Source organism: Lissotriton vulgaris, chromosome 11 (genome assembly GCF_964263255.1).
Source record: "Lissotriton vulgaris chromosome 11, aLisVul1.2, whole genome shotgun sequence".
Taxonomy (NCBI): Eukaryota; Metazoa; Chordata; class Amphibia; order Caudata; family Salamandridae; genus Lissotriton; species Lissotriton vulgaris.
In genome coordinates this window covers 346632904-346646658 of record NC_141699.1, presented here as the reverse complement: position 1 = coordinate 346646658, position 13755 = coordinate 346632904, and the positions used below count along the sequence as shown (strand labels likewise).

The 13755-nt window shown below is 46.9% G+C and overlaps 1 protein-coding gene across 3 annotated transcripts in view; it reads right to left on the bottom strand.

Moving 5' to 3' along the window:
• LOC147679746 (synergin gamma-like) overlaps positions 1–13755 on the bottom strand; it is a 131311-nt gene that overhangs the window by 60786 nt on the left and 56770 nt on the right. For all 3 annotated transcript variants that reach the window (XM_086943305.1, XM_086943304.1, XM_086943306.1), the window contains exon 3: positions 1522–1618. In XM_086943305.1, coding sequence (XP_086799431.1) covers positions 1522–1618 — 97 coding nt within the window. The remainder of the gene's footprint in view (positions 1–1521; positions 1619–13755) is intronic.

Here is a 13755-nt window from a genome sequence, read left to right as displayed (position 1 = left end):
CCCACCACTGCCTAGGAGTTTTTTTTTTTAATTTCAAAAGTTTTTTTTATTAGGAGTTTAAGAGATGAACAGTTGTATACACATTCTTACAGAAAAATGAAAAGTGGGCGTAGGGGTAAAGGAACAATTGAAAATAAAACATTTGAAAATATACACATAAGGAGTATACAGAAGCAACTAAATAAATGTACATGAAAGAAATTTACATATGAATATACGTGTGAAATATACATAGGAGAGTTGCATCAGGACACTGACATGAAGGCAAGTGTGCGGAAGAGTATCTTAACATAATTAACACAGTAATATGTTAACTAGCTTTATCGTACCAAGGATAACCCTAAAATGGAGTTGGGTTAGGAGTTTTATGTAAAACTCAAAACTCAAAGCATTTTGAATACTTTTAACCCTACAAGCAACCCTCTTATATCAACAGGTACAATTTCGAAATACTTGTTCACATGGTCTCTCTTCTTCTCAGCCCATCCCTGTGGAACAAATGGGGAACTCTGAGGATTCTCGCCAGGCCAGTGTGGCCTCTGGAATAACATTCCCCATTAACTAAAACAAAGCATGCATCGCCTGCAACCTTCACACTAGTTAAAGACCCATCTATGACTGGGGTATCGAATTAATTAGCCTGTGAATTTTCCCTTTCTGTCATGGCCGACTAAGAAAAAAGAAATTGTGTGGAATGCTACCCTGAGCAATTCCGGTGACCATTATTAAGTCCAGCATTCTATCCAGGTTTTGCTTATCGTCAATTTTAGCACTCTTTACAGTAGGTATTACCCATCTGCAGCCTCACTGGGGTTTTCTCAGACACTCATACTCTCACTCGATGCCTCAATGCATCAAAGTTTCTGCTAGACCCATGGTACTCATAGTACGGCCCGCGGGCCGCCAGCGGCCTGGCAGCCCTTCCTTGGCGGCCCGCTGGACCTTGCAGGTAATGTACCCATGGCCCCCTAGAGAGAGAGAGCGAGAGAGAGAGAGAGAAGGATGGAGGGAGAGAGAGAGATAGAGGGAGAGAGAGAGTGGAGAGCAACAGTGGAGAGAGAGTAGAAAGAGGGTAGAGAGAGAGAGTGGAGAGAGAGAAGGTGGAGCAAGAGGGAGAGTGGAGGGAGACTGACTGACAGAGAGACCGTAACGGAATTGGGGTCAAAGTGTGTATGAAGCTAAGCATTGCCTCTTAAGATTGCTATTGTCTGCTAATAAAAATCTATCAAAATGTGCTCTTTGTAGTTACATTTGTTTTTGAAATACAGCATTGTCTAATGTATTGAAACAGATTTGATTTTTATTTTAACTCTAGCCCCGCCCCTTCACTGACCCCACCCCCCACTGATCCCACCCTTACCGGTGCAGCCCTCGGCCACAAACCACACTGTAATTTTGGCCCCGACAGAAAGTTTGTGAGTACCCATGTGCTAGACATTAGGGAACACCCTTGTTCACACATGTATCAGGTCAGTGTGAAATTGTGGCGTGAAACAGTTTTGTCCACATCAGATACAATACCTAAGATGTAGGCAGTCCCTTGGGGTGAGAGCAGGACCTCGGAGCACACGGAGGGCTGGCTGATACTGCACAGGATGTCGTTGGCCTTTCTGATCACCTGTAAAGACAGACACATTCAGAAAAGCACAGTATTCACTAATAACTAAAAACAGAACGCGGTGTGCCATCATGGAAGGTCTGGTTGACAAGGGATATTGTTTGTATGTGGCATTTCTGAAAGTGGAGCTGGTTGTATAGTTTTCCTGGAGTTCTTTTCTAAGCTATATTTTAACCGTTTTCTAAGTGGACGGTCCCAACACCTCCCTTTCCTGGAACCCAAAGGCTATAGCGTTTTATGCAGTGCTTAATTTGTAATATATTTTATAACTCTTTTTATTGAAAACATCATATTCATTATACATACACAATCGGCTGGCAGGAAGGTTGACCAGAGGTTGTACAAATAAAGCTTAAATTATGTGTTTAAGTTATACAGTTATTACTGATTGTTGTCACAGTGATTTACAATTTCAGGGTCGTCAAGGAGATGGGGGGGGGAGGACGAGAGGGGGAGCACATATATCTCCGTGATAGGTATTCAATTTGGACCATACTTGGGACCACTTTTTCGGACACCCACGAGACACATACACCATTTTTTCTCAAAACATACACCAATCCATGTCTGGTTTCCATGATGTCAGACCAGAGAGATTTCTCTCACTCCCCACATTCTAGCAATATTGCGCTTAGCCACCATGTGTCCCAGGGTTACCCAAAGCCTCTGCTTGCTGCTCAGAATTTGTAAAATATTAAGTGCCAGGGATCTCGTCAGGACGTCACTGCAGCTTGCACCACTAATGCTTCATATAGCGCTGCCTATAACACTACCGTCCACCACACACTTAGCAGTGTGACAGTTAAGACTATTCTAGGCCCCCATAGCTATAAGAAGGGCTTGCGCCACATGCATTAGTCATTTTCATATATATTGAATCAATAAAGAAATGTTGTAATGATCTCTAAATTAGAGCAATCCTACCGCATGGTGAGGTTGTTTGTCCAAGTGCCGGCTCAAATTAAGCACTGGTTTTAGGATGAGAATTTCAAGAGAAGTAGTGCTCTGAGACGAGAAACTATACCAGATATTCCCTTATGTACTACTGAAAAATTAACCATTGTACAATTCTATTCTATTGTATATTTCATTTTCTTATTCTGGTTTTGTTAGGGAAATATTACTCACCTGCAAACGCCATCTCCACTCCACGGCAATAACTACAGTTAAGTCTTGACATCATAATGTCTGCTGCCAGAGCAAACACAGAATGCAGAGTATTAAACACAATTAAATCTGACACTTAAACGAAAAAGTGATAAGTAGCTTCTGCACTCCCTTTCTTCTGAACTTTTCCCCTCTAAAAATATGTCATTAGGCTATGAAGAGACAGTTATGATAGTGTGCATTTATTGCACTGCTGGAGGTCCTTAGAAGTAAAGATGGAATCTTCTGGCATGTTATGACACATTCTAACTTAGAGAGGCTTTTGAAAGAGACCCACACTGAACGGATTAAAACAGGTCTGTGCAACAACTAATCTGCATAAGAATTCCATACAGTTCATTAGAAAAGTCAATAGAGACCAAGGACTTACAATGGTTGCAGTAAAGATGATGATGCAACCATGTTTTCTAAGGAACAAAATACTCTGGCTTTATAATATTAGAAATAAAGTCCCCCATGCTTTGCATTATAAGGATATAGCAAGTTACCTGGTTCAATAACCATATAGAGAAATGAGGCCGAAGGACAACTTCCTTTATAAGGTTATATAACTCCGAAGTGACATGCAATATTCTCATCATGTACGTCAAGGGATACTTTGACCCATATAATACATGATCACACCATCACCTTTTCCACAAACCACTTAAAATCTTGTGCACAACTATCACAACTCTTTCATATGAAAGAGCAAGCATTTTTACAAAACATGAAGAATAAACATAAAGGAGGAGGAGCTTCGCGGGCAAACAAGATGGCCGCGTAAGCTCGGAGCTCCGGAGACCCTCCAACCCTCCACATATATCCTGACTGAAATCCTGATCCACGGTGGTGGAATCTGGTTGGTGAACGGTCGTTGAGACGGGAGCCGCTGTCCGATCTAAAATCCGACGCTCCTGGACGGAGTTACACTGTGCTGAAGAATCGTGCCAGGGACGGACTATTGTCTCTGTGATGGTCGACGACAAAGACACTGCAACGCATGAACGAAATGCTTTATGAGTGACTGCTACGCCGGCCAGCGGAGCAAGCAAAGTTGCGGAGTGGTCTTTCGCTGAACAACTATCGGAGGCCGCTACGCTCTGTAACCGCTTTCCATAACCGGAGTGGCCTTGGTGTGCCACCCTTTGTTCGGTCCCTCGGCTCCAACATGGCGGGCAAGGGCGAACCGGACAGGACGGCGAGCCGAGTTAGTAGGAAGACTACTCAACCCCAGCCGAATAAGATTGATCGCTATGCCCAACAAAGGATCTCTCCGAATGCGGCTGCCCGGCCAAAAGACTCCCATCGGGAGGGATCGCCAGACACGTCGGAGCCGACACTTAGGGATGTTATGGGAGCCATAGCTGGCATCAAGACGGAGAAGCACAAACAGCATGAGGTCCTAACGCACAAAGTCGACACTCTGGCGATCGACCTCAACCTGATTAGAGCTGATTTAGGCAAGACTAACAATAGGGTTAAATCGCTGGACATCAAAACTGCCAGCCTCACAACTGATGTCTCGGACCTGCAGACGGAGGTCCGGGACCTGAGGTCTGCCAACGATCTTTACTCGAGGCGGCTGGGAGATTTTGAGGGACGTGCCAGGCGGCAGAACGTTCGAATCATCGGTGTACCGGAAGGGGCAGAGGACTCGGCCACTGATCTCTTTGTGGAAGACTTGATACAAACTCATCTGGCCCCTGCGGGCCTCAGCCGTTTCTTCTCACTAGAGAGGGCCCACAGAGTGCCGGGGGGGCGCCCAAAGTTGGGCCCAACACCGAGACCCATCATAGCACGGCTGTTCAACTTTAGAGACCGGGATGTGATTCTGCAGGCCTCGAGACGTAATGGGCCCCTCAAGTTTCAGAATGCTGATATCAACTTTTACCCGGACTTCACTAGGGCGGTTCAGCGCCAGCGTCAGAGCTTCGCAGGAGTGAAGAGACGTCTCAGAGACTTGGGGATGAAATATTCGATGCTTTTCCCTGCGAAACGACGTATAGAGCACGATGGCCGTGCTCTATTTTTTGACATGCCCGAAGTGGTCAGTGAATGGCTGGACACCTTGCTGCACAGACAGGAGGAACGAGAAGATCGTTCGGAGGGCGCCTCCGGAGGCCCTGAGCAACAAGAGTAGACTTCACTTTCACAACTCTGTCAGTCGGTGGCCCTGTCGACAATGGCCAATGACACACTGCCGCACTTTAAGATGTATATCCTTCTTCCCGTTATGGAGGGTGGCGGGGGGACTGTGTGATCTCCTTACTCCTCTAGGGTCTTTCTGTAGTTTAGTTAATGGGGCGACAGGCACACTGCTGGTTGGGGGGGCTTTTTAGTCTGATGCAGGGGTGCAGGGTGGGGGGAGGTTTGATTGTTGGATCTGTTTGTTATCTTTCTCTCTTCTTTCTTCTTTTAAGGCAAACCAAAGACTGTTCTATTTCTGTTTGTGTAACTATGAGACCTGTCGGGGGAGGCAAGGGCCCACGATTTGATGATGGGGGGTAGGAAACTAAAAGTGCTGTGTTGGAATGTTAACGGTTTGGGTGATCGCATTAAGAGAGGGGTGGTTCTACAATTGTTTAAGAGAAGTATGCCTGACGTTATTCTGCTACAAGAGACACACTTGGTGGGAAATACGTGTCAAGCGCTTAACAGGAAGGGATTCAAGATGGTGGCACATTCAGGGTTCTCCTCAGGATCCCGGGGGGCAGGTATCATGGTGCGTGTGTCTCTCCCACTCGAGATTAACTCTAGCATTGTTGATGAGAGGGGCCGGTACGCTGCTGTCTCGGGGAGATGGGAGTGACGATCCTTGGTTCTGGTTTCAGTTTACGTCCCCCCTGGGTTGCAAAACAACACTTTTCAGGATCTTGGAGGCACCATTTTGAGCCTACCTGAGGGGTTGCTTATTGTGGGGGGCGACTTCAACTCTGTATGCTCGGGGACCTTGGACAGATAGCCGCCCAGAGATCTCCAAAGTTCGCAATCCTGGCTGCCCGATTTCCTGGACACCATGGGGCTGATTGACTGCTGGAGGCTTAAGCTTCCTACCCAGAGGCAATATTCATTTCACTCCGGGGCACATGGTAGTCTTTCCAGAATCAACTACATTCTGGCCCTAGCGGCCCACGCTTCGGCAGTTTCCGAGGCCCGATTACTGGCGAGGGGCATCTCAGACCATTCCCGGTTTGGGTGTCCTTCGACTTTGATATTGTGGTTACCGAGCGGGTGGTCGTAGTCAATCCGTGGTATTTTCGCAACCCGAAGACGCGTGGACTCATGGCCAAGGCTATTGAGCTCTACTTTGCCGAGAACGTGGGGTCGGTTGCCTCGGCCGTCACCCTGTGGGAGGCGTTCAAGACAGTCTTGAGGGGTGATCGCTCTCTCTTATTGCGGATGTCCGGAGATGCAGAGATGCGGACGTGGTTCGTATCGAAGCTGAGATTAAGGATCTGGACTCCCAGCTGGAAGTCGGCCCGACACCTGAACTGCTCCATATCCTCTCGCTTAAACAGTTGGAATACGGAGACCTTGTCTCCGACGCTGCCAGGACCATGGGTAGAGAGCAACAGGGTAGGATCTACGACGTCGGGGATAAGGCGGGCAAGCTCATCGCTTGGCTAGACAAAAAGGAAAGGGCTAGTCGGGTGGTTCCAGAAGTGTTGGGGGAGGACGGCTTGACTGTCACCGATCCGAGTGCAATAGTTGAGACGTTCGCAGACTACTTTGATACCATTTACACTTCGGTCTCTGACCGATCAGAGGCCGACTCCGGAGACCTTTTGGCGGAGATGGACCTCCCGTGCCTTTCGGAGACGGACCGGGATGACTTAGATAGGGAAATTACCGCAGACGAGATAGCCCTCGCTATTCGCTCCCTTAGATCTGGCAAGGCGCCCGGTCCCAATGGTATACCGGTTGAACTTTATAAAATCAAACCCGATGTTGTTTCTCTGGCCCTGCGGAATATGTTTATGGAGGAGCGGGAGAAGGGCATGCTTCCCCACGACCAGAGGCTGGCCACCATTGTGGTCATCCATAAGGAAGGGAAACCCAGGGACCTGTGCCGATCGTATCGTCCCATCTCTCTGTTGAATGCTGAGCCTAAGATTCTGGCTAAATTGCTGGCCAACCGTTTGATTGGCGCAATTAGCGACTTAGTGCACCTGGACCAATCGGGCTTTATTCCACACCGCAACACTGCCCTTAACCTCCGGAGACTCCACGGAGCCCTCGCCAGGGCTCACACACTCAGAGAGCCGGCCGTCCTGGCGTCCTTGGATGCCACAATGGCGTTTGACTCCCTTGAATGGAACTACCTATGGGCAGTGTTAGCGAAGCTCGGATTTGGTCCGGAATTCGTGGGGTGGGTCAAGCTTCTGTACGCCGGTCCGCTGGCCAACGTAGCGGTCAACGGCCGTGTTTCCGCGTCCTTTGCTCTCCACAGGGGCACCAGGCAGGGTTGCCCCCTGTCGCCCCTGTTGTTTGCATTGGCGCTTGAACCTCTGGCCGCGTGGTTACGACACCACCCTGATATACATGGAATCCGTTGGTCCCCTGGACTCGAGGACCGAGTGTCATTATATGCTGATGACATCTTGTTGCATCTTACCTCTCCTTGTAAGTCACTTATTGTGGTGTGCGACGTGCTGCGCCTCTTTGGCAGACACTCTGGCTTGGTCATTAATTGGTCGAAGTCGCACCTGTACGTTCTGAGAGGGGGGACGCCTCAACTTCCAAGGGACTGTGGCATACAGGTTGCGAGACAGGGTTTTAAATATCTGGGGATTTACATCTCAACAGACCCCAAGACACGCTACATGAACAACTTGCTTCCCCCCCTCGTCCGTCTCAGACGTGACGTAGAGGGTTGGCGTAAACTCCCATTCTCCCTTCTTGGGCGTGCGGCACTATTTAAAATGATGTCCCTGCCCAGGTTCCTGTATGCTCTACAAAACACCCAAGAACCGGTCCCAGCTAGTTACTTTAGAGAGATCGAGAGCTTGCAACGTGCCTTGCTCTGGGATGGCAGACCACGCATAGCCATTACGAAGCTCACGCTCCCGTGGTATGACGGGGGTATAGCATTGCCTGACGTCTGCAGATATTACTGGGCCTCCCAGTTGGCGGCTCTAAACCACGGCCTTTACAGTCCTGCAGAAAGCCCGGACTACGCCATGGATCGGTGGCTCCTGGATGACGGGAAATACCACAGGGCGTTGTACTCAAGATCTCTGGATGGTCGAATGTCTGGGCCAACGAAAACGGCAGTGCACATATGGAGGACGATCACAAAGTCGCAGGGGTGGAAGGGTAGGCTCACAATGGCAACACCTCTCTACGATTCTGAGATACTGGGTAAATTGTGGCACACCAAGGGCTTCGACAAGTGGGACATGATCGGCATATCCAAGGTGGAAGATATGATGGTGAGAGGGGAGGTGAAATCTTTTGCTCTCCTGCAAACGGAGTTCCAGCTGGGCGGAACGGAATATTTCCGGTACGCTCAGCTGCGTCACGCACTTCTGGCGGTCATGCAGGAGGGCGAGAAAATCCCTGAATATTCCCCCCTGGAGGATAGAGTACTGGACGGCCATATGCCTGATAGAGCTATCTCCTTAATCTATAAAAAACTGATTAACGTCCGCACTGATCTCCTTTTGGGGGTGAGAGACCAATGGGTACGAGACGTATAGAGCTCGATGATGAAGACTGGCAATGTGCGGTGTCCTCACCCAAGGAAGTTGCTATCCCTGCCAGGCTGCGGTTGGTACAATTAAAAATTCTACAGAGAGTTTATATTACGGGTCCCAGGTTAATACACATGGGGCATTCAGTGGATGGCCTCTGTAGGCGCGGCTGTGGCGCTCTGGCCACCTTTATGCACATAATTTGGGAGTGCAGTGCGATAGCGTCCTACTGGAGGAGGATACATATGGTTATGAGTGAGGTGACCGGGGTTGAAGTGCAGGCGGAGGCCCGGCGCTGCCTCTAGAATATCTGGGGCCCAACTGATCACAATAACGCACAATCCCAATGGGTTACCCTGGGAAATATGGTCGCAAAAAGGGACATTGCACAGATGTGGGGAGCGAGAACAGCTCCGAAGGTGGTACAGTGGAAGGCCAACATGGATTGGTGTATGTTCCGAGAGAAGACGGTGTACGTGGCCAGGGGCAAACCCAAAAAATGGCGGAAAATATGGGGGGCCTGGAATGAGTATAGGGGTGACATTTGCATACCACCTGATACCGCCCCACTGGAGGAACGCCTTACTCCGTAACCTATACCTCCAACACGCGTCCTGATTGCATAGCTATTCCATGTTTCCTCTCCCCCTATGGTTCTAATTATTAGTACTGTTTTCTGATTGTATCTGTGGCTATTGAGCCTAGCCGACTCCAGGATCAGGCCTGGTTGCACAACTGTTTTAATTGCCTTATTTCTTAGCACTGGTTTTGGTGCTTTCTTTTCGTTGTTTGTTACCCTTTTTATAATTAAGAAAATATAAAATTACAACCTTGAAACGTTCTGGTACCTTGCTCCTTGCACCCTTGACTTCTGGTTACTGATTTGCTGCCTAGCCTCCGGGATGTAAGGCTAAATAGCTGTGTGCACTGATTTGAAAATAAAGGTTAAAAAAAAAAAAAAAAAAAAAGAACAACAAACATAAAACATCAAGTGCAAAATATATCACATCAAAACCCTGTTAGATAGTTGTTGCAAACAGATATTAGAAATAGCTCAATAAGTCAGTATATTTTTATGTTTTTTTTAAAAAAAAAAGCTGCAGTAGCTCGGAATATGTAGAAACATGCAGAGTGATTCTAGCTTTTCTCTATCTAAGGACCGAACAAATAAACATATTCTCTCTGCTTGTCATTGTAAACTTTTAAGATAAAGCAGAAGAAAGAAAAGGAATGTTCCATGTGTTGCTTTAAACAGCTGTTCCAATCATGCTCCTGACCTGATCTGACTTCCACCTTGAGGCAGCAGCCATTGTGACGACTCAACTGTAACAACTTTTATTAGTCAAGTTCTGACCTCTTTTCTTTATAATCTGTGACTTGGTGCATTAGACGTCGTTGATTATAAAGAAATTCGAGACAAGCGTTTATACAGGGATTGCGGAACCCCTTTTATCATAAAAGCGTGTTGCAAGCCATCCTAGCATTCCTTGCTCTTGTAAAGTCACTGTACCTTTGGTCTTGCTCCTTTGTGCAGTCAATAAACTCATCAATGAGTCACATTATTCTTATATGTAAGGCTGGTGTTATTTATTCCATATGTAATAATTGGGAGTGGTCAATCCCCCTTTAAATGGGTGAACATTATTTTTTTGCTAAACCCACACTCTGACATCAGAACGCACCCATAATGTGAAAATGATGTCACTACTCAATTGGTATAACTAATTAAAAGTTAATAGTGATGTTAAGGCACAATCAAGTGTCCCGCTGCTGGTTTGGATGTTCATGTCCTCCCTACTCCGCAACCTCAACAGTGGAAACAAGAAGCCCTCACCAGTTTTGCTTCCTAGTGAATGAGTAGTCTACTGAACTTGTTGTTGTGCATTGTAGGCCAACCACATTCCACTGACAAGAGAGTCTGTGTCATGAAAAGCTGCTTGTGCCAGCCAAGTAAAATAAGCATTGGCAAAGCCAAATATGTCTCACCTATGCAAGAACTATTGGCTTTGCCAATGTATTTTAGCCTTGTTATACACCAGCATGGCTGTTGTTCAGCATGGCTGAAAGTTAGTGGTGTAGGTGAGAGGGGTGTGGAGTGTCAGAATGGAACTGCGAAAAGTGGAGTGGAGTGGGAGCGAGTGTCATGTATTGGAGTGGCATAGTGTGGAGTCGCGTAGAGTGGGGTACGTTGGAATAGCGTAAAGTCGAGCAGACTGGTGTAGAGTGCATTGGCGTAGTGTTGCAGAGAATAGTGGCATAGAGTGCAGTGGCATTGAATTCAGAGGTGTACAATGCAGTGCTGTAGAATGCAGTGGTGTAGATTAGAGCGGTGCATAGCAGAGTGAAGTGGCACAGAGTGGCATAGAGTGCAGTGGCGTAGAGTGGCGCAGAGTAGACTAGAACATAATGATGCAGAGTAGAGGACAGTGCTGATGATTACAGAGGCATAGAGTGTAGTAGTGCAGAGTAGAGTGGCATAGAGTTCAGTGGCAGAGAGTGCAGGGTTGAGTGTCAGAGTGCAGTGGAGTAGAGTGACGTATAGAGCAGTGGCGCAGAGTGGAGTAGAGTGGCATAGAGAGCAGTGGCACAGAGTACAGTGATGCAGATTATAGTGCACTGGCATAGACTGCAGTGACAGAGTGCAGTTGTGTAGAATGCAGTGGGACACAGTGCAGTGGTGAAGAGTAGAGTGGCTTAGAGTGCAGTGGCATAGGGTGGAGTCACGCAGAGTGGAGTAGAGTTGCATAGAGTACATTGTTTCTGAGTAGAGTGAAGTGGCTTTGACCGGAGTGGTGCAGGGTACAGTGCAGATGCGTAGAGTAGAATATAGTCTAATGGCATAGAGTAAAGTGGTTTAGAGTGCAGTGGCATAGAGTAGATTAAAGTGGTTTACAGTGTATTTGCATAGAGTACAGGGGCAAAGAGTTGAGTGCTATAGAGTAAAGTGCATTGGCATAGAGTTTATTGAGAGAGTGCAGTGGCATAGAGTGCTGTGTTGCAGAGTGGCGTAGAGCACAGTGGTGTAGAGTGGAGTTGTGAAGAGTACAGTGGTGAAGAGTGCATTGGCATAAAGTAGAGTTCTACAGGGTAGAGTAGAGAGGCATAGCATGGAGTGGCGTAGAGTGCAGTGGCGTAGAGTAGAGTAGTGCAGAGGGCAGTGGCATGGAATTGTGTAAAATGGAGTGGTGCAGAGTAGAGGGCAGTGATGTGGAGTACAGTGATGCAGAGTAGAGTGCAGTGATATAGAGTGCAGTGGTGCAGAGTGGAACGGCAAGTTGTAAAGTGAAGTGGTGCAGAGTTGAGTGGAGTGGAGTGTGCATGGTGTGGTAGCACACTGCCATTATAGACAACATATTTTCAATTGAAAGGACTATTACATTTGCATAGACATACAGTTTTACTAATAAAACTATACAGTGCACTGGCGAAAATGTGTGGAAATTGCATCACCTCGGTATAATGATGTGATTTGATGATATTAAAGTATTTGTTCCCAGCACACTTCAGAAATAACAAAAAATGTGCTTCATTTGTGTTCCTAATTCCGATATATTCTGAAATACTTAACACAGTTAATTTAAATGTTGTCGTGTGTAAGAAAAAAACTCTTTCCTAATCCCAGTATCCAGCAAGATTGCTGCACAAATCCTCTCACTTTGAAGTCTGAGAAAGAAAAGTAAACATGCTCTCTTGGAAGACAGCACATGACATTTCACCTCAGTCTTTGAATGGGAAACAAACGTGACAAGATAAGAACAAGATTTACGGCCTGTTTATAGAAAGGGAGCACTCAGAAGGAGAAGATCACCTGACATTTGACCTCAGTCTTTGAATGCCCAGCACACTTGACACGATAAGAACAAGATTTAAAGGTCTGTTTACAGAAAATGAATTTGTGGAAGAATACCGTAAACATGGTTTAGGTAATGGGATGGACGTACTGAACCTTGAAACATTCAGCAAATAAAACCAGCAAATGGAAAGCAAGAAAACATGAGTTACAAACCACAGAGCCAATAGCAAGTAACGGGTGGAATGCATTCCTAGGTCAACTTTCTGAATGTCCCCACGATGTCTTTAGCAAACCAGACAGCTGCACTGTCTAGTAGGCTGCAACCTCAAATAAAAGCAACTGTTTCACAACGCTTGTTCACTGCAGAAAGATGGAATGTGCAGGCAGCAAATTTGAATCCAAGAAAGGTTGACTAAGGGCCTGATTTAGACCTTGGCATTAATGGTTCCACTGTCAATTTTTTGACGGACTCACCGCCCGCCTACTTGGTTGTCCCCCCGGTGGATTTTGATGCCGGCAGGTCCAAGAACAAAAGACTACTAGAGTCCCACTGACTCCGCCAGGAATTCTCACCTGCGTTGACGGCACCATAGGCAGAATTGGCTGTTGACGGGAGTCCAGCCAAGATGACCATCGAGCTAATCACAATTTGGCTTCCCATCGAGGCAACTGTGGCGTGAATACCTTTTACTTTGAGTTGGCAGAATCAAAGGAAATGAGGCGAGAACTTACCTTTCTTACTGTTTTCCTCTTCCGTTTTTGTATTGAACTCCATTGTCCTGGTTCTTTTCTTTGCTGCTCCGACTCCACCACAATGCCAAATGACTCCATTGTCACCGGTATCTAAGGTAGGCAACTTTTACAACTGTCTTACTATGAATCATGTGTTGACAATTGCTGTAGTCTCGTGTCTTATTGGATTGCTCTTACATACAATTTCTACTTATGTGTCTGTCACGGGGTTCATGGAAAAGCCCAGACCAGTTTCATTTTTAAAGGTAGTTTATTAATGTACAAACTTGTTATGGCAAGCAAACTATAGTCTAGGAAGAAGACCTGGCTTGGCAGTTTGGGCTGGACTGTTCCCATGAGGGCTAGGGTCAAGACTGATTTGAATATGGCCGGGTCTGAACTTGGGTGGCGAAGTGAGCTAAAGAAAGATAATAGATTCAACCCTGATCTGTGAAAGGGGGTGAGTGTCTGAAAAGTTTCAGCGCTCCGTTCATCATCTCCTTGTGTTTGCTTTGCTCACTCTAAGTTGGCAGGGTATGCCCAGACATGGGTCCCTTGTTCACTTTTCCACTGGGTTTAAGCTAGCTTGGCTGATGAGGGGTGTTACCCCAAAACCAGTCCTAGGATGCTTGTTTCCGGTCCAGGGAAGACTTGGCATGGCAGTTCGGGATGGACTTTTCCCATGAGGAACAGAGTCAAGACTGATTGGCATATGGCTTGGTCTGAACTGGGGTGGCGAAGTGAGCTAAAGACCAATGATGGATTCAACC